At 37.4% G+C, this 22,725-nt stretch overlaps 2 protein-coding genes across 6 annotated transcripts in view; one reads left to right on the forward strand and one right to left on the reverse strand.

Moving 5' to 3' along the window:
* On the forward strand, positions 1 to 15,449 carry pik3r4 (phosphoinositide-3-kinase, regulatory subunit 4). 5 transcript variants are annotated; one of them, XM_058393784.1, is made up of 22 exons: positions 1 to 214; positions 534 to 1,292; positions 1,389 to 1,522; positions 1,638 to 2,247; positions 2,337 to 2,471; positions 2,636 to 2,857; positions 2,965 to 3,138; positions 3,251 to 3,396; positions 3,483 to 3,686; positions 4,590 to 4,791; positions 4,908 to 4,928; positions 5,967 to 6,187; positions 6,424 to 6,646; positions 6,927 to 7,092; positions 8,092 to 8,256; positions 8,520 to 8,731; positions 8,920 to 9,051; positions 9,768 to 9,868; positions 10,776 to 10,864; positions 11,008 to 11,128; positions 11,216 to 11,429; positions 15,141 to 15,449. In XM_058393784.1, the coding sequence occupies exons 2-21, from the start codon at positions 575 to 577 to the stop codon at positions 11,384 to 11,386; spliced, it is 4,167 nt and encodes a 1,388-aa protein (XP_058249767.1). In that variant the 5' UTR covers positions 1 to 214; positions 534 to 574; the 3' UTR covers positions 11,387 to 11,429; positions 15,141 to 15,449. The 5 variants fall into 5 exon arrangements, with proteins under 5 accessions (XP_058249767.1, XP_058249759.1, XP_058249786.1 ...); XM_058393776.1 differs by lacking the exon at positions 15,141 to 15,449 and having other exon boundaries at positions 11,216 to 11,661; XM_058393803.1 differs by lacking the exon at positions 15,141 to 15,449 and having other exon boundaries at positions 5,967 to 6,064; positions 11,216 to 11,661.
* The window catches only part of LOC131355529 (collagen alpha-6(VI) chain-like), an 18,526-nt gene continuing 9,896 nt past the window's right edge, over positions 14,096 to 22,725 (reverse strand). The window contains exons 17-40 of the mRNA XM_058393874.1: positions 22,679 to 22,705; positions 21,920 to 21,964; positions 21,731 to 21,784; positions 21,552 to 21,614; positions 21,186 to 21,251; positions 20,383 to 20,436; positions 20,236 to 20,271; positions 19,929 to 19,991; positions 19,313 to 19,375; positions 19,164 to 19,226; positions 18,995 to 19,057; positions 18,668 to 18,718; positions 18,530 to 18,565; positions 18,229 to 18,291; positions 18,081 to 18,143; positions 17,916 to 17,951; positions 17,799 to 17,835; positions 17,688 to 17,699; positions 17,089 to 17,582; positions 16,887 to 16,980; positions 16,088 to 16,756; positions 15,543 to 15,645; positions 15,015 to 15,166; positions 14,096 to 14,423 (exon numbers count right to left, since the gene is read on the reverse strand). Of these exons, the coding sequence (XP_058249857.1) occupies positions 14,227 to 14,423; positions 15,015 to 15,166; positions 15,543 to 15,645; positions 16,088 to 16,756; positions 16,887 to 16,980; positions 17,089 to 17,582; positions 17,688 to 17,699; positions 17,799 to 17,835; positions 17,916 to 17,951; positions 18,081 to 18,143; positions 18,229 to 18,291; positions 18,530 to 18,565; positions 18,668 to 18,718; positions 18,995 to 19,057; positions 19,164 to 19,226; positions 19,313 to 19,375; positions 19,929 to 19,991; positions 20,236 to 20,271; positions 20,383 to 20,436; positions 21,186 to 21,251; positions 21,552 to 21,614; positions 21,731 to 21,784; positions 21,920 to 21,964; positions 22,679 to 22,705 (2,604 nt within the window). The 3' untranslated portion in view covers positions 14,096 to 14,226. The remainder of the gene's footprint in view (positions 14,424 to 15,014; positions 15,167 to 15,542; positions 15,646 to 16,087; positions 16,757 to 16,886; positions 16,981 to 17,088; positions 17,583 to 17,687; positions 17,700 to 17,798; positions 17,836 to 17,915; positions 17,952 to 18,080; positions 18,144 to 18,228; positions 18,292 to 18,529; positions 18,566 to 18,667; positions 18,719 to 18,994; positions 19,058 to 19,163; positions 19,227 to 19,312; positions 19,376 to 19,928; positions 19,992 to 20,235; positions 20,272 to 20,382; positions 20,437 to 21,185; positions 21,252 to 21,551; positions 21,615 to 21,730; positions 21,785 to 21,919; positions 21,965 to 22,678; positions 22,706 to 22,725) is intronic.

Raw genomic sequence — 22,725 nt, forward strand, 5'->3', positions numbered from 1 at the left:
TGTTTGACAAACGTTATGTCTGGTCAAAAACAAGCATCGATTCCATGTTAGCGATGGTCCTAATGGCAGTTTTTGCGCTCAAATGCATTTGTATTTCCAGTTATTAGATGTCAATGGAGCCGTCTAACTAGCTGTTAGAGCATCGCTTACTGTTGACAGTCAGAAGAGCTCCGTCATCACGGATATTTATTCGCGTACTGGGAATTAAAAGCAGGTAAACAACAGTCAGTGTAGGTACAACGGTAATAATGCAAGCTTCAAGTAAACAGCAACAGTAAAAATCTCAGTCAAAAGAAACTGACGTAAGGTTAGACTTGTCATTATGTAGGTGTACATAGTGTGTGTTTATATTTTTAATGTGAGATCTAGCATTATTTCAGTAACACCTCAGCAGTTTGATCACATTGATCTCTGTCAATTTCAGTCTTACATTTTTAATATTTTTAAATTCAGCTGTCTCTCTCTCGCTCTCTCTCTCGTGTGTGTGTGTGTTAATTTGTATTTTATTTAAGATAATGTTCTCTCACCATTAGATTTGGATTCATTGTGACTGAAATCTTGAAAAAAGAAAACTATGGGGAATCAGCTGGCAGGAATTGCTCCTTCACAGATATTGTCGGTCGACAGCTATTTCTCAGACATTCATGAATATGAGTATGACAAAAGTCTGGGCAGCACCAGATTTTTCAAGGTGGCCAGGGCAAAACACAGAGAGGGTCTAGTAGTGGTAAAAGTATTTGCCATTCAGGACCCCTCACTGCCGTTAACCAGCTACAAACAGGAGCTGGAAGAATTGAAGATCCGACTGCATTCCTGCCAGAACTGTTTACCCTTTCAGAAGGCCACACTTTCAGAGAAAGCCGCCATTCTTTTCCGGCAGTATGTTCGCGACAACCTATACGATCGTATCAGCACACGACCTTTCCTCAACAATGTGGAGAAGAAATGGATTGCATTCCAGATCCTTAATGCTCTGGACCAGGCTCATAAATCTGGGGTGCGTCATGGGGACATTAAAACTGAAAATATTATGGTGACTAGCTGGAACTGGGTGTTGCTTACAGACTTTGCTAGTTTTAAGCCCACGTATCTGCCTGAGGACAACCCGGCAGATTTCAACTATTTCTTTGATACATCTCGAAGGAGAACCTGCTACATAGCTCCAGAGCGGTTTGTGGATGGCAGTATGTTTGCTACAGAGAGTGACCAGACTACACCACTGGTGGATCTCAGCAACAACAGCCAGAGGACCAGAGGAGAGCTCAAACAACCAATGGACATTTTCTCAGCTGGTAAAAAGCTATTTTATTTATATCTATATGTATAATATAACTATATCGAAAGGTATGTGAATCATTTCATATTCTGTATCACATTCTGTTTCTCAGGGTGTGTAATTGCAGAACTGTTCACGGAAGGGGTCCCACTCTTTGATCTCTCACAGTTGCTGGCTTATCGCAAAGGCCAGTTTCAAACCGAACAAGTTCTGATGAAAATTGAAGACAAGAGTATCCGAGAGCTGGTATTTGGACTTATTTTTCACATATTCAACATTCAAGAAGAGCTATTCGTTTCGTACATTTCTATACTTTTAATATGGCATCCCTTCAGTGTGCATGTGTATATATTTGTCACAGGTGGCCCAGATGATTCAACGAGAACCTGAAAAACGCTTGACAGCAGAGGAATACTTAAAACAACAACGAGGCAAAGCCTTTCCTGATATCTTTTACAACTTTCTTCAACCCTACATGGCCCAGTTTGCTAAAGAGACCTTCCAGTCTGCAGATGAGCGAGTGTTGGTGATTCGAAAAGATCTGGAGAACATCCTCCATAACCTGTGTGGAGGTGGGCAGGCAGGAAAGTCTGAGATTCAAGAGAAGGCTTCTCATGAGCTTGGATCAAGCAAAGAACATGGTTTAGTGATTCTAGTGTCAGTAATAACTTCCTGTCTGCAGACCCTGCGTTTTTGTGATTCTAAGCTGGCGGCACTAGACTTGGTGCTTCATCTGGCCAGCAGGTTAAGTGTGGAAATCCTGCTAGATCGAATTACTCCTTACTTACTTCACTTTTGCAATGACTCGGTGCCTCGGGTCAGGGCAGAAGCTGTGCGCACACTGGCTAAAGTGCTGGCTCTGGTTAAAGAGGTGCCCCGTAATGATGTCAACATTTACCCAGAGTACATTCTGCCCGGCATTGCCCACTTGGCCCAAGACGAAGCCACAATTGTCAGACTTGCTTATGCAGGTAAGATAAGTGAAAGTGATGCATACTCTCTGATTACTGAGAAGACAACTGCATAATGTAAACCAAACTGGTATGATTTTCTTCTTTAGAGAACATTGCTCACCTAGCAGAAACGGCACTACGCTTTTTAGAGTTGGTGCAGGAGAACAATCTCAATTGTGAACAGGATGTAAATGGAGATGATGCAGAGGAATCTCTTCATCCCAATGAAAACTATGATTCAGGTACATGTCTCTCTAGCATTCATTTACTTTAATAACATCAGAATTTCACATAGTAATTCGGTAATATACTGTTTTTATAATGTTATAAAAGTAATTCATTTTTAAGTTGGGGATGAGAATATTTAGAAATTATTGTATTCATTAGTATTGTTGTCTCCTTACAGAGCTGCAGGCATTACATGAGATGGTTCAGCAGAAAGTGGTGACACTCCTTAGTGATCCGGAGAACATTGTGAAGCAGACACTGATGGAAAATGGCATCACACGACTCTGTGTGTTTTTTGGTAGACAGAAGGCCAATGATGTACTTCTTTCCCACATGATCACCTTTCTCAATGACAAGAATGACTGGCACCTCCGTGGAGCTTTTTTTGACAGTATTGTGGGTGAGTTATTCCTAAAAACCAAACTAGTCAGTTGCTTTATGATCTTGAACTTGCCTTGGGAAAAGTGTACAAACATAAATATGCACACCTTTCTCTACTTTCTGCAGGTGTAGCAGCTTATGTGGGATGGCAGAGCTCATCCATCCTAAAGCCGCTGCTACAGCAAGGCCTGAGTGATGTGGAGGAGTTTGTCATCTATAAAGCTCTTAATGCTTTGACTTGCATGTGCCAGCTGGGACTCCTACAGAAAACACACATCTATGAGTTTGTCAGTGACATTGGTGAGAGAAACTGCTCATGTTTAGAATAAATTGTACACTGAAGATGGATACAGTATGTGTCTGTTTAACATGTAATAATATGTTGCATTATGTACATGTGTTGTCCTGCCAGCACCTTTCTTGTGCCATCCCAATTTATGGATCCGTTATGGAGCTGTGGGATTCATTACTGTGGTTGCCCAACATCTAAACATCGCTGATGTGTACTGCAAGCTAATGCCACACCTTAATCCATTTATTACCCAGCCTATTATTCAGGTGGGATTGCAAATCAAAATTCCTGTTTTCAAAAATAACACTTTGTGTTCTCATTTCACGCTGAAAATGTTTCTTTTCTTTGATAGATTGATAAGGAGATAGTGCTTCTAAGTGTACTCAAAGAACCTGTAAGCCGCTCCATATTTGACTACGCACTCCGTTCCAAAGACATAAGCAGCCTCTTCAGACACCTGCTGCTTCGGCAGAAGAAACGCGCTGGCTCCATCCCCGAGTGCCCCATTCCTGAAGATCCTGCTATTGCACAGCTCCTAAAGAAGCTTCTTTCACAGGTCTTTAAACAACTGGAAATGTTTTATCTAACAATGCTTCTCATTTAGAAAATAATTTTGGTATATACAACACTTTATTCAAGTGTATCAAACTAGCCATGCACTGGACAGTAGATAGAAGTTAGCAAGTGTGTGATCTTGTATCTGGACTATCCTCATCCCCATTATTACTTGTCCAGTTAGTTCTGGAGTTCCATGCAGTACGGGCCAAAGTAAGCTTAAGTACATTGTTATGACATAGGGCATGATGATATCCAGGTTCAAGGCTTCACACAGGGTGATGGATGAAATGTGTGGACGAATTCTTCAGGGTCATAAACAGCTGTTAACTTTTGAAAGTAAAGCCCCAAAGATGTTCCAAGGCTTTGTTAGCAGCAGATCCTTAATGAGGAATTTTAGTGACCTCATTGGGGCATTAACTTCGGATTTGTCATTGTCAGTGAGAGGCAGAGGGAGAAGTTTTCTCCACTAGTGGGAGCCTGGTGTAAACACAAAACTCATAAATGCCTATCACAAGTGTGTACTTTGGACAGTGTGTTTTTTTACTTAACACTGGAGAAGAATGAAAGCTGAGGAGTGTTTTGAGGGGGTGTGACATTGTTCACTGTTCATGACATAGATTAAACGAGAATGCTCCTATACTCAACATGCTGTGGTTTTTTTTTTAAATCAACTACTAGTGTGGAGATTTTTGAGCACCAGCCAGAAATTAGTCATAAGTGTATTATTACTGTAGTGTATTGACCTGTCCTTTGTTGAGGCTCTGCTTTGGGAGAGGTGATGCTTTTACCCAGCATCATAATCTATTGTCTAGAACCTCTCTATAATAAGCATTCTTATTCACATGATTATTCATGTTTAGACAGTGTAATTCCATGTTTCATTCTTTAATATTTTTCTCAGGGGATGACTGAGGCTGAGGAGGACAAACTCTTGGCTCTAAAAGACTTCATGCTGAAGTCTAGCAAGGCCAAAGCCAACATTGTGGACCAGACTCACATGAGTGATGGGGCACAGAGTGGAGTTATTGACCTGGGCTTGCTAGGTATCACTGGGCGCCAGGTGGACCTGATCAGACCAAAGCAGGAGTCTGAGGACAAGAGAGGTACATAGCATGTTAAGCTTTACTAATCATGCTGTAGTACAGCTGCTCTAACATGTTATCAGTACAGATTTCAAAATGCAGGTTAACATGTAATGTTTTTTTTCTATTCTTTTCAGACTTCATCTCTACTGTGTCGGGTATATTATTTAGCTTTTAGCAGCAATGGTTTTCTTTTAAAGTGGAATTAAAAATCCAGACTTTTTGCTGCCATGTTGGATAACTGTCTAAACCTGGCCGTCTTTAGTTTATCATGGCCATGCGCATACTGATATGAAGTACATTCTGTTCCAATTCTGGACAGCAATATGCTGGCTAAAATCATATTATAATATTTTCTTGTTACAGCTTGTATTTTGCTATAACATGAAAGTGGCTTATCAGAGGGCTTAACTGCATGCAAGTGAGCCAATTAAATAGTCAAACTGCTGTAAATGCTGAGTCTTAGTATGGCATCATCCACATTGTATGACATTTGATACACTCTACAAGTCTCTGTTCTGATCTATTGAGGCCCTGTATTTTGAATTAGATTTTTTGTCATTTACAGTTAACTAACTGCTTTTACCTTCAAGGCATAGTGTATGTTTTTTTAATGCATATAAATAGTGTATGGGTATTTTGACAGTGAATTTCTATCCAGAATGAATTGATTTTGATTTTAAAATAATAGTGTTGTAGTTTCATTGCAATATTTAAACATTCTAAATTTGTTACACATCTTAAGTGTGTAATTTCTGTATTATTATTATTATTATTATTATTATTATTATTATTATTATATATACTTACTGACCACCTGCTGTCATCCTGAAGCAATCTGGCCATTCTTCTCTGACCTCTCTCAACAACAAAGCATTTTTGTTTGTGTAACCGCCATTCACTTGTTTTTCGAAATGTTTTGAAATACTCAAGCCAGCCGATCTGGCATACACAACCCCATTTCCCCCCCTATTCTGTTGTTTGATGTGAACATTCACATTAACTGATGACCTGAGTTTGTGTGTTTCAACAGCTGCCACATGATTGACTAATTTGCAGATGGTCAGAATGTGTATATTATCCTACTGTGTTAACAACAACTTTAAATATACAAAATATGTGGAGAGTGAAGAATACAAATTCAAGGTTGGGTAAAACTGTTTTTTTTTTTTTTTCCCTTCACTTTTTTTAATCAGCTCGTAAGCACACAAAGCAAGACTTGAATCTAAATGAAGAGTGGAAGAGCATGTTCGGTTCTCTGGATCCTCCCAGCTCTGCACCTGCTCTGTCGACGGTACCTACTGTTCTACTTGCAAGCGGTGGTGGGGAACCCAACGGGACTCTGGCGGGAGGGCGTCTGCGATCAGAGAGTTCCTCCCAGACTCTTAACCTCCCTCATGTTCCATCCTCAGCTCAGGTCGACTGCTGAGCCGACTACACACTATCTCTCCCTGCCTCCCTCCTTTCCACTCTGCATCTTTTTGTCACTGTTTCTTTGCTTTTATTAATCCCTGTTCTAGCATTCTTCCCATTCTCCATAGACATATGCTCCTCTTGACCTCCTTATAACCTTTAGCCATGTGCCCTATACATTTGACCATTTCATTGCTTAACTTAGCAAGACTACTAAAGTCTTCTTTCTTCCTACACTAGATGCCTGAAGGCGGAGGAACTCAGTCCAGGAAAGCCACAGCGACCCCTGCAGTTCAGGTCGTGCAGTCCATGAGTGGAGCATCTACCTATCAACGGCGCGTGACTACATGCAAAGCCGAGCTTCAGCAGCTAGTGCAGCAGAAGAGGGAGCAATGCAATGCAGAGCGCATGGCCAAACAAATGATGGAGAGTGCGGAATGGGAGAGCAGACCTCCATTGCCAGGTTTACACCTGAATCTAATCTCTTTCTCTTTTTTTTATTGCAACATCTGGGATTCTTTAGATGAAGCTTGTCATGCAAGTCAACCACATTAAACAGCAGAGAAAGAATGGAGGAAACATTAAATAGACAACAGATGCTTCCTTAGAAATCCCACCAGTGTTCTGAGTTCTGACTAACTCATTGAAAAATTCTTTCTTTTTTCCTAGATTTATTACGTTAGATGTTTTTAATCAGTTTTTCTTTTATCATTACAATAAAAGGAAATGATTTATTTCTGCAGGTTGGCATCCTAAAGGCCTGTTAGTAGCTCATCTCCATGAACATAAGTCAGCTGTGAACCGTATTCGAGTGTCTGATGAGCACTCTATCTTTGCCACATGCTCCAATGATGGAACTGTGAAGATTTGGGACAGTCAGAAAATGGAGGGCAAGACAACAACCACACGGTAGATTACCATTATATAGCATCTTGGACTTCAAAACTGTATAAGATTTTCACTCTCTTAAATACAAAGATCTCGCTATTACAAGCTTATTGTGGAAAATGGGTTGCATTTTTCGTCCATGCATTACTGACACAGCTGCAAGTGCACACGTTCATATAGAATTCAAGCCTCTTTCTCAAACTGCACAATGCACACTAAAAGCTTGTCTTGTCTCTAGCTGCTGTGAGATGGTCCACAATCTGCTTTAGTCTAACTTATATTACTTTATTATTCCTACAGAATGAACTAGTCACCATGCTCCAACTAGTTTGTTAATAAAATTAAACTCTGTTTGAAGAGAAAATTGTTGCTCTTCTGTGATTTTGGAGGCTTTCCACATGGCTATGTTCATCTTTGTGGCTGTTAGACACATAGCTAAAATAAAGACTCTAGCTTGCAGCTTAAATATTGTCTAGAGAATAAAAATGCCTGGTAACGGCCAATTGTTTTTTTTTTTTATTTGTGTCTTCTATGTATTTTGTTCATCAGCTTGCAAAAAAACATTTTGCTTGAACAGATAGTTAGCACACTAGATAAAACCCACACAAAAGTCAAATCAGACTGATCACTCACTCTCACCCAGTGTAACAGTGAAATACAAAAATATGGAGAAAGTCACTGATTCCTGTTATTTATATGCGTAGCATAGGTCAAAACTGGCTTAATATTATTCACTAGATTGCCACTAAAAAGAATATATACCTGTTCAGCATCTTAACCTCCATCCTAAGTGAAGTATAGTAAGTCCCCAGTCAGAGTGAAGTCTGACTTCTTTCCTGCCTAAGGTTGCAGTAATGTGACATATCTGAGCTGGTGTATGATATACGTGTATAGGTTTCCTACCAATTCTGACCTGAAATCCTTGAAACAGCTTTGACTGTTAAATACTATAATGAATGTTTTGGCTTGTTAATTGCTATTCAGGAAAATCTGATTGAAAATGGTGAACTTGTCTTTTAGGTCAGTGCTCACGTATTCCCGTATTGGTGGTCATGTGAAAACCTTGACCTTTTGTCAAGGGTCACATTACCTTGCTGTTGCTTCAGATAATGGCTCCATTCAGCTCCTTGCAGTTGAGGCCAACAAGCCACCCAAATCCCCCAAGGTGCAGCCATGTCAGACCAGGTAAGTAATATCAACTACAAAATTTAATATTTGAATTAGTTAAAAAAAATTAAACATGTTAAACAAGTTACAAAGCTCAGATAAGACTAATGTGGTAATGGCAAGAATACCAATTGCCATAAAAATGCTACACAGATATGAGAGGGGTTATAAAGGCTTAAGCAGTTACTTTCCAGATGTATAATAACAGTTGCAGACCCTAGAGAATCTTTGACAAAACTGATTTACCCCACCTTCTCTACCATGTCCAATGGTGTATGCAGGTTCCTGGACTTGAAGGAAGATGGCTGTGTAGTAGATATGCATCATTTTAATTCTGGGGCTCAGTCCGTGCTAGCCTACGCTACAGTGAATGGCTCTCTAGTGGGCTGGGACCTGCGCAGCAATACCAATGCTTGGACCCTCCGCCATGATCTGCGCCTTGGCCTCATCACCTCCTTCGCTGTGGATATGCACCAGTGCTGGCTGTGTGTGGGTAAGCACTGTTAAATGCATATATATATATATATATATATATATATATATATATATATATATATATATATATATATATATATATATATATATATATATATATATATAATATATTTTTTTTTACATTTCTGTAATAGAGTTCCATTTGTGAAATTTTACTAAAGCCCATGCAAATCTGTTTGTTTAAAGGTACAAGCAATGGAACAATGGCATGTTGGGATATGCGATTTCAGCTGCCAATCTCCAACCACTCTCATCCAGCCCGAGCTCGAATCAGACGTCTGCTCATGCATCCCCTTTATCAATCCTCAGTAATAACAGGTGAGGTGCTTTAGATATGTAATTAAAATAAAATAGTTTTATTCATGCAGCAGGGTTATCTGTGATCCTAAAACACCAGGCAGTGATAAGAAAAATCAGAAAAAATGACTGTGAAAACATGCACCTTGGCAATTTAGCAAATACTCATGATTTGCCAGTTACTTTGCCAGATGCAAAAGAAAACACAAAGGGTTTAACCAGACAAACTAGATTTGTGGGTCCGGTTCACTACCAGGGAAAAAGAACAGAAAGATTAACAAGATATAAAGCAATTGGAAAGCAGAAATGAGAAATGTTGTGGAAGGTACACTCTATGGAGAGTGAACAGAAACAATTCAGTCTGGAGATTGGAATAAAAATGTGTTCAGGGTAACAGGAAATTAAAAACAAAAAAAAAACGTTTAACCTTGCCACTGTTAACAGACTGGTACTGCTTGAAAGAATGTGTGGGCTTCTTCTAGCAGTGACCTAGAAATTAAATTAACAGACTTTGAAATGACTTGATAAGGCCATTTTCCACAAAGAATTCATTTGTTTTTTTTGTGCAGTAAGCATAGTTCTGGTCTTAAAATGTTTATTTTTCTGTGAAATATTTCCTTCCTGTACAATAAACACCCCATACATTTACTTACTCTGTTTTCTTACTCCCATCTTACTCATATCCTTTGTTTGTCTATAGCCTATGTAAATAATAATTTTGCTGCTGTGATGTTTAGCTGTCCAAGGAAACAATGAGGTATCAATGTGGGACATGGAGACAGGAGACAGGAAGTTCACTCTGTGGGCTAGCTCTGCTCCACCTCTCTCAGAGATGCAGGTATGTAGCAACTTTTCTTTTATACCTACAAAATGTTAGTCATCTGCCAGATTATTAGGTACACTGCCTTCAGAATGGCATTATTCAGCTTGTTGATAGTTAGAAGACAGTTATACTATGCACATCCATTATTGTGTTGTAAAGAAATCTGCACAGATGCCGGATTATGTAAATCTAGAAATTATGCAGGCTACAAAAGCAAAATTTTCAATTTCATAGAACTATTTAGTAAAAAGCACATGCCTTGTGACATCTTGTATTGCCAAACAATCCACATGAGTGTGGCAGAAAAACATTTCTAACATCATATTGCCACCAGCATGTACTGTTCACATGAAAGGATAGCTCTTGGACAGGATTCGCCTAATCAGGCTTTTTCCCCTGGTGTTGATGATGCAGTATTTACCGTAGACACATGTTTTTTTTGTTATTTCACTACAAAGCACCCAACATAATACTTGGATTAGTGATTATTCTATTAAGTGGTTTTGAGATTGACATTCTGCATACCAAATTTGCATGTGCTTTGCAGAGTTGTGGTTTGCCTGTTTTGCTTGTACAATTCTTACCATCCCATGATCTGAAGGCATTAGTGTTCCCAGTTACCGCTAATTTCTTTTTTATTTTCACACCACTTTAAATTAAACCCTAGAAACTGTTGTGCATGAATAGGCCAAGATGACATCCGTTTGGTGGAGGTTTTGATTATTCCAGCCTGTGATTAATTGTATCTGTTGCTAAACAGGCTTGTCTGCCTCAATTAACCCTCTCACCGGTCACATTACGAAATTTATCTGATTACTGACTTGTCAGACGGTGCAGTGCATCTCGTAAACTGGCAATCTGGTGTAATAAAAGAGCAGAATAAAGATAGCCTTCTTATGTAAAACTGTGCTTTGTGTTCTAGCCATCCCCTCATAGTGTACATGGAATATACTGCAGCCCTGCTGATGGCAATCCTCTCTTACTCACTGCTGGATCAGACATGAGAATAAGGTGTGTCTAGTCAATATACTTTAGTCAAACATACTTTTATAGTGAGGTACAAGATGAAATGCAGCATTATGCCTAGAAACCAGTGTTTTCCTGTCAATATCAGATGGTGATTATTATCCCGTATTAAAAAATGTTCTTTTCAGATTTTGGGACCTTGCATACCCAGAAAGGTCATATATTGTTGCTGGTGGTGCCAATGACTCCTTACACTGTCCTTCTGTATTCTACAACCGGAAGATTATTGAGGGGACTGAAGTAGTACAGGTTTGATTCTTTGATCGTTTCTTCATTGTCTCTATCATGTATTGTTATGCTTTTATAAATAAAACATTCCCCCTTCTTTATCATTAGGAGATTCACAGTAAGCAAAAGGCTGGTGCCACAGAGGATGCCCCTCGCCGAGGTCCAGAGTCCTTGCCTGTGGGCCACCATGACATTATTACTGACATTGCCACCTTCCAGACAACCCAAGGCTTCATTGTAACCTCCTCTAGAGATGGCATTGTAAAAGTCTGGAAGTGAGAACACTCATTAATGCCACCTATGTGGAAGTCTACACAAAATGGTAATGTGCAATAGATGTTATCACCATGTCTGTTATTTAACATGATAACCATTTCAAGTTAATTATGCGTTTCCTTGTCATATGTATATGCAAATTGTAAAAGTGAATATCTTGCAGTGGAATTAGACACAGAGAGCCAAACTGTCATATTAGCTATATACCTTGTATTAGTGCACTTCCATGAGCAATTGATTTTGGTCATCAGTATTATGCAATAAAGATATAGGATAGATGTTTCTTTAATAGTGTCAATTATATCTACGGCTTTATTTGTATTAAACATCTGAAACTGAAACAAAATCATAAACAGGTGATAAAATTCGAAATATTTCACTTTGCTAATAGATCATAGACATATTCATTGCTAATTTCTTGCCTAAACAACTAAAACTGATCACATTTTATTTTTTAGGGGGAATTGTTGGACTATGTGAACAAAGTAAATGTTCTGAATTGTGCCTTGTTGCAGTTGTTCTTAATAAATGCACAGAGTGCAACCTGACATAGTAGCCTAATAGATTGAGAATAAGTTTTTTAGATTTTAAATTTTAAATTTGGAATCTAAAACAAAAAATAAACCAAAAACTGTGAGTTTAAAAAGACACGACCTCCTGAGCTGATGAGTCGGTGCAAACTGACAATGGTACGGTTTATATTTGTGTATATGTGAGAAAGTCATGGAACATGGTCACGTGTGTTTGCCTTCATACATGTTCATTATATAAACATATCCAGAATGGGGCAAAAAATGAAAAAACTAAATGTGAAGGTATTGACAGTTTTAAGTTTTCTAATTTCAGTACAAACAAATGATCATACTTCCACAAACAAGCATTAGATTTGAATATAATTTGGAAATTAGCATTCAAACACAGAGTGGCATGACAACAGTTGATATTTTTAACATAATAGAACTTCTGATGACATAATAATACACAATAGGCACACTTCTTACTCTCTGAGAAGTTTAGTTGAATTTGAATTTAGTTGAATTACATCTAAGAAGTTTAGTTGAATCAATATTCATTCACTCATTTGCTTTCAGCAACCATTTTAATCCTGTTCAGAGCCTCACCTTTAGTAAGGCAGGGGTTTTGACTTGTTCATTTTTCTGTTTTTATTTCATTAGCTTATTTCAGAATAAAGGAAAGTGAGGTTTCTGTCTGTAGTACAGGAAATCCCTGGAAAAATCCATAAAATCTCTGTGCTTTCTTGGCAGTGAAGAACCTGCCCTTGGAAGAACAACATTAGCATATATACAAGAAGAGTCTTTAAGAATTAGTTCAGCCCATTGGATTGAACTGTGGGATGCTTATATATGATTCATGAGGTATTGAATTTGTTAGAGGCTATTGAAAATGTATTGAAATGAAATGTTATTTACAGTAAAAAAAAAAAAAAAAAGAAGCTCTTAATAAATCTTTATGTGTTCAGTATTGTAGAAACACTGGAGATGAACACATTTTGAGAAACAAAAACTTATATGATGTATAATGCAACTATTTATATTTAACATTTAAGCTGACTCTTATCAGGTAGTATAAGGTATGGTGGGCTATAAAGCTAGTTCAATGAGCCAGTGCAACGTGCTGTTCACATGAAAAGGTTGCATGTTTTTCAATTATGTTTCTCTGGTATTTAGTTATACCCACCTCCTGCTTGTTACTTTGTTTATTCTACTGATACCTCTTTCTTATTGACTATGTTGCAGTGTATTTGCTGCATAACTACACTGTTATTTAGTGTTTATTATTCCCTGTTTTTGATCCTTACCTGTGGCTTCTTTAAATGTTACCTCACACTGTTTTGTCTGCCATTAGTTTTTTGTTTTTTTTATCTCATTATATTTCCAAAGAAATGGAAGGACTACCGAAATTTCCTGCTTTCATTTACTAATTGCCTTCTTCCTTTTAATTCAATCAGAGAAATTTACAACAACATAATAAGTGAGTAAGTGTGGCATTTTTCTGGCAGTCTACTAAGATTGTATTAATGGTGACATTAGGCATCAGTCTACCTGGAGCTCATTGAAGCAATTTGCAATGGCACACTGCATTTTACAAGGAAACTGTAATGTTCATTCTAATGGTGCTTATCAAGAGATTCAGGCATGTAGTAGCTCTTGTTTCACATGCTCAAAAATCTGTAATAATCTTTTGTTATCTCAAGTGTGAACCATTGAAACTTGCTTCTGGTAAGTCTGCTTCTGTGTGGAATCACTGGCTGTTTTCAGATCATGACTACAGACTACTCTCTCTTCTTGAACCTAAATTAGCACTTTTTTTTAGTTATATATATATATATATATATATATATATATAGGTTGGTTTGTTTTCAAAGTCTTTGTCTGTGAATTACTGACCCAGTATAAAGACGTGTTTATTGATCGTGTAATGCACTTCTATATGTCCTATAAATGTATACTTCTATAAAAGTAAATGCATATGCAGGTACATCTTACTTATGAAGAATGGTGCTTAATTTTAAAAGATGCCACTCACATTCTTCTTCACAATTGTTTTTGTATAATAATAATCAGAGCACTTGGAATCATATAAAATATACAGTATTACATATAAAACAATTTGAAAGTCAAAAATGAAGTATTTATTGAAAGGCATTTAAAGAATTAATCAGTCAATAATGAATTAGGTATACATGGAATTAATACATCATTAAGAAACAATTTGTTTGCTGCAGAATTAAAGATGCTGTTATTGAAAAGGAGCAAAAATAACAGGATGCTCATTGATTCTTACTGTGAAATCTGAAGCAAAAATGACAGTGCTATGTTATATTAAAAAAACATTTTTGACTGTACAGTATGAAGCCCAGCACACTGGGCTTCACAAGCTTCCTTAGTGTCAAATCTATTAAGGTTCCCGCCACATCCTCCATACCAGAAACGAGAGCACTGATTCTGCTCTTGATCATAGAACCATTTAAGTACATATTTTCCGCAGGGTCCTGAATCGTCTTTCAGGTGGCACACATCTGTGGTGAGAGAGAGAGACTTTCACAAATAGGAAACTTTAGCATAGTCAGTCCACAATACTGGCATAAAACATTATCAATCCCCAGCTTCAGGTATGATGACTTGGAGGAAGCCAAGTCACAGCCATTCAAGAGAGACTGAAATAGTTTAAGTTAGTAAAAGAGTCCAATCTTGTACTATAAGAGGTAAAAAAATCGATTTTCTTGCTAACACACAGGTTTCATTTACTTATTGATCAAGTAAGGTGTTTACTTCTTTTATAATTTATCTGGGTTTCAAATGCAAATTTAGAAATAATTTTAAGTGTTTGCAAAAGAAAATGCTAACGATTTTTTCTGTCAACTACATTCATGGGAAAAATGTGATGATGAAAAGTATGATATGAAATGGTACTCAAAGTACAATGTTGTTTTTTCTTTGACTTTATCCCAGTCAGGGCTGCAGTGACATTTGATGTTCTTCCATTTAATCAAGAAAGTACTAGCTTACTAGATGTATCTTGTATTATAATGTAACATAATAATTCATATACAGAAGTCAAATTGTTGCATCTATTTTTCTAATTTTTAAAATATACTGGTGTACTTTACCATTTAACTCTCCATATCCTGAGATGTCACCTTTTTCAAACTCATTCTCATCCAGTGTCCCTGTCTGTTCAGTGTACTCTGTGTATTCTTCCGTCTCCCACAATTCTTCTTTCTCTGTATCCTCAGGATAAGTGGACGTAGTTTGAGGAATCCTGAAGCAGAAATACTTCCATTAAGCAAGCTGTTTTTTTTCTCTTTCAGTACACATGCTTCTGATTTAAAAAGTGCATCCACAAAATGAAAAGGTGAATTATTAAAGTGAATATTAGTTTAGAAGTCATATCTACCTACATTTCAGTCCTGTCAAATATTTGTCAAACATATAAAGATATTTATTTTGAGTGAGGAATGAGGAGCAGAATATGAACATTTCATGTACAATGTATAACACAGCTTATGACAATGCAGTGGATGTTTTCATCATAAAATATTCATTAAACCAGATACAGTATAAAGTCATGTTATGATAGTGAATGATTTAATCAGGATGCATGCCTGCATAATCTGTGGCTCAAGAGCATATGTTACCATTTAATAGGTGATCTTTCAGCAGCCCCAAGGACATATTGCTGTTGCTGAAAACTTTCACACTGTTGTCTAAGTAGTGGAGAAGGGTAGGTGTTCAGTTCTCCTGTATTCAAAAAGTTAGAATGCAACATGTTACGTCAAAATTCATTACAACATACAGACATACAGTAGCTTAGAGCATGAAACAAGCTTATGAAGCACTATGGTTTGATCTCGAATGAATACAGCACAACTGAGCATAACTCAGTAATCATAATTTGGGGGCTTTTTAAATTTAATAATACATAACTCTAGCAATTATGAGTGTAGATGAAGTTAGTACTTTGCTTTAGTTAGATTCAATATGCTCTATTACTATATAAGTAGAACTGAGTTTATATTTATAATAAATGTGACAAAAGAGCATAAACATGGGCTTACAATGAGAAAGAAATGCTGTTTCCTGATTATCTAAAATAATAATGTACATTAATTTCTGCTATCACTACTGAGTAATCATGATTATATCCTACAGTATATATTTTTGTAAAACAAATTTCTCTTACGGTTCAGAATGTGTAGGAAAGTCCTTATAAAGCGTCGAGTGTACTCCTGTTCTCCTTGCTTTACATCGTTTAAGTGAACTATGTGCTGCTCTGTGGGAATACTGGCAAGCTCCTCCACCTGTGTGCTGTTGAAATGATACCCGACAGTAAGAGTGAAAAGCACCACACCCTGACACTTGGCTTTCATGGAGATGAAGTCCAGTTTTGCACTGTCAGAATATTCTGTCTCATCTCCAACTATAAGCAGCAGCATCTTGTTTTTTCGAGGCCTGGAAACAGTGAGGAGGTCCTGCATGATTACATATTCTATGGCATGTCCCAGCCTGGAGTAGCCACCAGTCTGCTGTAGATTTTCAAAGATGCTCTGCTTCATCAGGTTGCGGTCCCGAAACTGCTGGAAACTAAAGATCTGCTTGACTGGAGCCCGGGCCTCACTGTATGATGAGCTCTGCTGGTAAAGTGCCACCCGTGCCTGTCTGTCATCTTTTCTGGGCTGATCACTCACTACAAGCTGGTCCAACACAGTGCCCAACACCTGCTTCACTCCCTCATACCGATCTGCCTGGATGCTCCTAGAACCATCCACCAACAACGCCAGGTCCATGTTTACCTGCTCTGGAGTGGGTACCTCACTGGTGCTAGGACAATCTCTAGCTGGATTGCAAGGATCTGAAAAGATCAGCAGATGACAAAAACAAATCATTAATCTGTTCTATATGCGTCAACCTGCTTTTTAACTTTTTATTAGATCACAAGAAGTTTATTCTTTAGATCAACTTCTACAAATTTGACGTATTACCAAAGCAGATGATGCATCGCTGGATCTTCTCAAGTGCTGTATTCTGGGTCTGTGATCTCTCCAGCACATTAATAAAGCTTCCTGTCTCATCAGCCTTATCACAACACACAAGAGAGAGAAAGTTAATAAGATAAAAGTCTAAAAGTTGAATCACAGCAATCTGATCATATAGGCTTCATCTGTTTCAGTTGTTTTATATTACCTGAAAAGCTTGCTGAACATTAGGAGTTTCCCTGAAACCAATAACACCAAGGTTTATATTCAGAGCCTTGTATTCTAGAACAGCTGTGATTATGGAAATCACATCCTGGGACTGTCCACCAGAGAGGAAGATCGCCACCTTCCTGATCAGAACACCCTGACGAATACGTTTGAAGACATTTCTACCAACAAAGCGCATGGCTGCACCAATGTTGCGTCTGTTGGATGTACGTTCCAGAGAGATGTTCTTCACAGCTTCCACCAAGTCTTTCTTATGGCGATGGTCAGAAAAACGGATGAGGTACTTGGTGTTAGAACTGTAAGAGACCACAGCCACTCGTGTCCCTATGGGACAATTGCTTTCAGCGATATCAATGATATCCAGAAGAGAAAGAAGAGTTGAGTGCATTCTCCTAAACAATGCAGGAGTCACATCCTCAGACATGTCCAAACCAATCACCAGTTCAGTGGGGTAGACAGGGCAAGTTGCTTTATCTAGGTGCAGACATGATAAAGAAGAGAGATGTGTTTATGTTCAATGATGTTCTTTTAAACAATGAATTATTATGTGTTGCATAGCAATGAAAGTAAGAGACCTACCTTTACAGCAAACTGTGGGAGTAAACCATGATAAGTTAGAGTTAAAAAAGTATAAACTTCTAATTGAATGCAGTTATTATGTACAGTAAGTACAGTTTAATGAATCCTTACCACAGTTTTCTTGTACATAGCTGATCAATTGACAAGGCTAAAAGGATACAAAACAATGGTTACAGACAGCAGAAAGAAACTAATCAGTGATTCCTAAAAGAAAAACAAAAGACTTACAGACATTGGTCTGGTTCCTGGACGTCCTTTAGGGCCCTTTGGGGAAAATAATGATCAAATTAAAAATACATTTACTTTTCATTTTTTTACTTTTAGGTACATTTAAGTACCTTTTAAAAACATTTATTATTATTTGACAAAATAATATTACTAAAGCTTGCAAACCCTGTGTCCAGCTGGTCCGATGTCACCAGGATTACCACGTGCTCCTGTTTGGCCTGCAGTTCCCTGTAATATATCAGCCAACAATGAACAATTTGTGACAAACAAAAAACAGTATAAACAATGGATTATTAATGGCATGTTTTTATACCCCTCTGCCTCTTATACCCTTGGGTCCATTACCACCATTTTTCCCAGGATCTCCAGGATCACCCTGAGCATTAAAAAAAGATAAATCCTGTCAAACTCACATAGCTACTTAGAAATGCGTCCACAAAAATATACAGCATCCAGGATTACCATAATGCATTAGTTTTCTCAGAAATGGTACTGGAATGGTTAATATAATTTTAATAAATCTTAACAGCTAAGATAAAATGTAAGACACCAAATATGTCGGCATCCAAAGCAATTTCAGCGTGACAAAAAGTAAATCTGGAAACATAGTGTACCTGAGTTCCAGGATTCCCTGGGAAACCAGGATCTCCCTTGGAGTAGGCAGAATCAGTTTAGTTTAGTGTTTTGTTTAAAATGTAATATTTTAGAACCATATCAGCTTGAAGAAAAAAAAAAAATCAGTATTGAGTAACCTTCTGTCCTTTAGGTCCTGGTAGCCCAAATCCATCTGGACCATCATTTCCCTGTTGTACAGATCCAACAGAGATGTAAAATGAAGTCAGAGCACAAGCCTTAGATAGAGAGCCACAATGTTTTATCTTTATAGAAGTAGCCTAATTAAGACATATTTAAACTGACCAATAAACCAACATGAAAGTACTTTCTGTAAGATGCTGTAAAAAATCTGGATATAATTCCACAATGAAATAAAAATGCTCAAGCTGTCTTAATAAATCACATTTTTAATTTACAACTAACTTCTTAGTATTTGCCACATTATCAGATAAACTCATACACACCGGTAGGCCTCTGGGACCCTGTGGGCCTACTGTTCCTTTACTTCCAGGTTCCCCTTGCTGACCCTGAAAAAGAACATGGACTTGAACATGGATTGGCCACTGCATATTAAGTTGGTAAACAAAATTCACTCTGATATTGAATAAAATGTGAGATTATGTAAAAAATTACCTTTTGTCCCCTGGTCCCTACACTTCCTTTAGATCCAGTGTTTCCTTGTATGCCAGGTTGTCCCTGATGGAAGATCATAAGCATTATTAAGTACAAATAACCTTGGAGAATTTTTTTAAATTTTTTTTATTGTACTAGACTTATCACACCTGTTGTCCTGGATATCCAGATATCCCTTTCTGTCCAGGAGCACCAGAGAGACCCAGTGATCCCTGGACAGGAAAAGAAAGATAATTCTTTTGAAAGGTTTAATCAAATCAAACAAATAAATATAGTGGGGAAAAAGATGTAATCTGTTCGATAGGATCAAAATGCAAGAGTATTCATGAGGGCTTTACCCCACTACAACACAGACATTTAGCTGCCACTAAAAATTCTTTTTTCACTCTCCTAAACTAATGTCTTGGAGTATTTTTGGACCCTCCTTGAATTTGTGTGTCAGAATTATCAGCAGAAATCAGAAATTCATTATTTCATACAATTTCATACAGTTTCATTATCAGAAATTTTAAGTTAATCTCATGGAGTGAGCAAAGATGGCCTATCTGATATAGCCTTACAATATATAACCTGATTTTTAGGTTTCTTTTATTTGTCTTTGTCACATTCAGCAAACATTTCAAACAAATTCAAAGCAGTTCAGTAAAGTCATAGCTTGTTTCATTCTACTGTGTTTAAATATTGCCTGAAGTGTTAAGGAAAAGTGAATTTAAAAATCAACAAATACAGGAATCAAATTAAATTAAAGATGATTAAATAAAGCACCAGTGGTCCTGAAGCTCCAGAGATTCCTTGTAGTCCTGGTTGTCCTGCAGGCCCAGTGGTACCCTGAAAATAAAACAAAACCATCTCATCTGGTGTCACTGCCATACTTCACCCTGTTCTACTTTGTTAGATTTAACAAGTGAGTCGATGAGTGTTTGCTCTTAATATGTACTGGTCTGCATTTGTCCTAATCAATCTAGTTAATATTTTTTTATTATTTGAAAAAGAAAAATGGTGTAGTGGACTGGCAATGATAGAAGGAAAATTTTGTTTGGTACAAAAATAAGGTGTCAATTGTGAGACATACCACTGAACCAACAGTGCCTCTTCTTCCTCTTTGACCCTGTAAATATAAAAAATATCTTCATCATTCAAAAAGGCTGTATGTATATATCTATTTTTATATTTATTTATTTGTTTTTATATACATTTTATACAATTGGAGAAAACCTACAGGTCTGCCATCATCTCCAGGCCTGCCTGGATTGCCATCCTGCCCTGTGTCACCCTGTGTTTAAGCAGATAGAGTTACTGTGCTAACAGAATGCTCACAATGCTTACTGTATTTGAAAAAAAAAAAATTGAGCAGATCTAAATGTGAAGTGAACATTTTAGTAAAAAAACACAAACAATTTAGAAGGAACAAACAAATATAAATGATAGCGTACCCGCTGTTACAAATATTTTTGTATATAACCTGTAACTGCCCATCAGACATTGATTTGGACATGTAAACCAAACTTCCTCTTTATTGGGAATACCTGTACATCACAGTGCATAAAATCATGCAGGTACACGTTCACTGCAAACATCAGAATGGGAAAAGATCTTAGTGATTAGTTGTTAGTGTCAGATGGGTTGCTTTAAGTATTTCAATCACTGATGGCCTGGGATTTTCACTCACAACAGCCTCTAGAGTTTAAAAGGAATGCTGTGTAGAGCTGTAAATGACTTTTTGATGAGTGAAGTTAAAGAACGATGACCAATCTGAATGTAAGGCTATGGAAACTTAACTCCCATGGTGAGCAGAAAAGCATCTTAGAATATTCAGCACACTGAAGACTACTGGATTCACTCCTATCAGTCAAGAACAGGAATCGTCAGGATGGCATCAACAGACACAGGCTCACCAAACTGAACAAATGAAGATTCAAATATCGGGCAGTGGTGGCTCAAGTGGTTAAAGTTCTGGGTTGCTGAAAGGAAGGTTAGGGCTCTGGATCCTGTGTGACACTGATCTAACCTGAATAGACATACCTGTAGGCCAAGGTACCCAGGCTCACCCTTAGGACCACGGATGTTATTGTCAATTCCTGGCTCACCCTTGTTAAAAGAACAGAAGATAACATTAGACCTCTTTTGCCATAACTCAGTATCCAGTATATTATGTGTAATGATTAATGACAGAGAGAATAAGATATTATATAATATTAATTTTTAACATGGCAAAGACAAGACTGTCTAATAATGTTCAGAGAAACATGTTATAATTAAATGCATAATTGCACTTTAAAGTTATGTCAAATATAAGTCACTTAGGTAACTAGTTTACTGATTTAAATACACACATAAAAAATAAATTATTGTGGGAGCTTTAAAAAAACAATTAAAGAGAATGTTTACCGGATCTCCTCTTAGTCCTTTTTGTCCAGGCACTCCTGGGATTCCTTTGACACCCTTCTTGCCCTTAATTGTAATGTTAATGTTTAATAGAAACAATAATACATTAGTATATTAGCACATAGAAAAACTAGATGATGGTGAAGGTCGACAAAAAGAATGGGTAGTATGCAGGTTATTACCGGGCTGCCTGGACCACCTCGCTGTCCTGGGGCTCCTGCTAATCCAAGTACTCCCTTAAGAAAATCAAAATCTCTAATTAGCCCAATGTCAAAAGAATCTGGCAAATCCATGTAGAAATTATATACAATGGTTTGTCATATTAAATGATTAATAGATTTTACACAGTTGAGAACACAGGAAAATATTACCTGCTCTCCATGTATTCCATCAAATCCATGTTCTCCTTGTTCACCCTATCAGATATAGACACAGAAACTATTTGGTAACTTTCACTATTCCTTGCTTAACACCAACTATATATACATACTCTATCTGAACAAAAGTTGTAGGCACATGACCAGCGTCTATATGTGCTTTTTGAAAACCTTCATTTTTATGCCTTTTCACTAGATTTTGGAGCATGAAGGTAAGGGTAACTGTAAAATCATGGCAACAGTTTGGAGAAAGTCTACATATGGCTGGGTCAGGTATTCACAAACCTTTGGCTATATAATTTATATAGATGCAATAACGAGTACATACGTATATTAAATAAACTCTCCTTTGCAGACCATAAACATATACTTGTTTAGTAGATGCTCTTAGCTAAATTGAGCTAGAGCAGTTGATGCTTAGATGGTCTTGCTCAAGGACCCAACAGTAGCATCTTGAAGGTGCTGAGATTGGAGCTCACAACCTTATGAACAGTATTCAGTGCCCTAACCACTGACCGAATACCGACTGAACCCTGCGCATTAACAGAAAACTCTACTTATTTTATATAGTAATTTTCACTGTGATAATATTACAAACTTTACCCTCTTTTATCAGTCAAAATGATTTAAGTTTGACAGTAACATTGCTACCATTAGCAGTTATTGTAGAAACTTTTGTATTGTAGCAGTAATATTGTCCATATTGGTAATAACAATAAACTATAGTCATATGTGAAATATTTCAGTACTCACAACTTCACCCCTAATGCCACGGTTACCCTGTGAAAGATTATAGGACA

This window comes from Hemibagrus wyckioides, linkage group LG01, assembly GCF_019097595.1.
Source record: "Hemibagrus wyckioides isolate EC202008001 linkage group LG01, SWU_Hwy_1.0, whole genome shotgun sequence".
NCBI classification, from domain to species: domain Eukaryota; kingdom Metazoa; phylum Chordata; class Actinopteri; order Siluriformes; family Bagridae; genus Hemibagrus; species Hemibagrus wyckioides.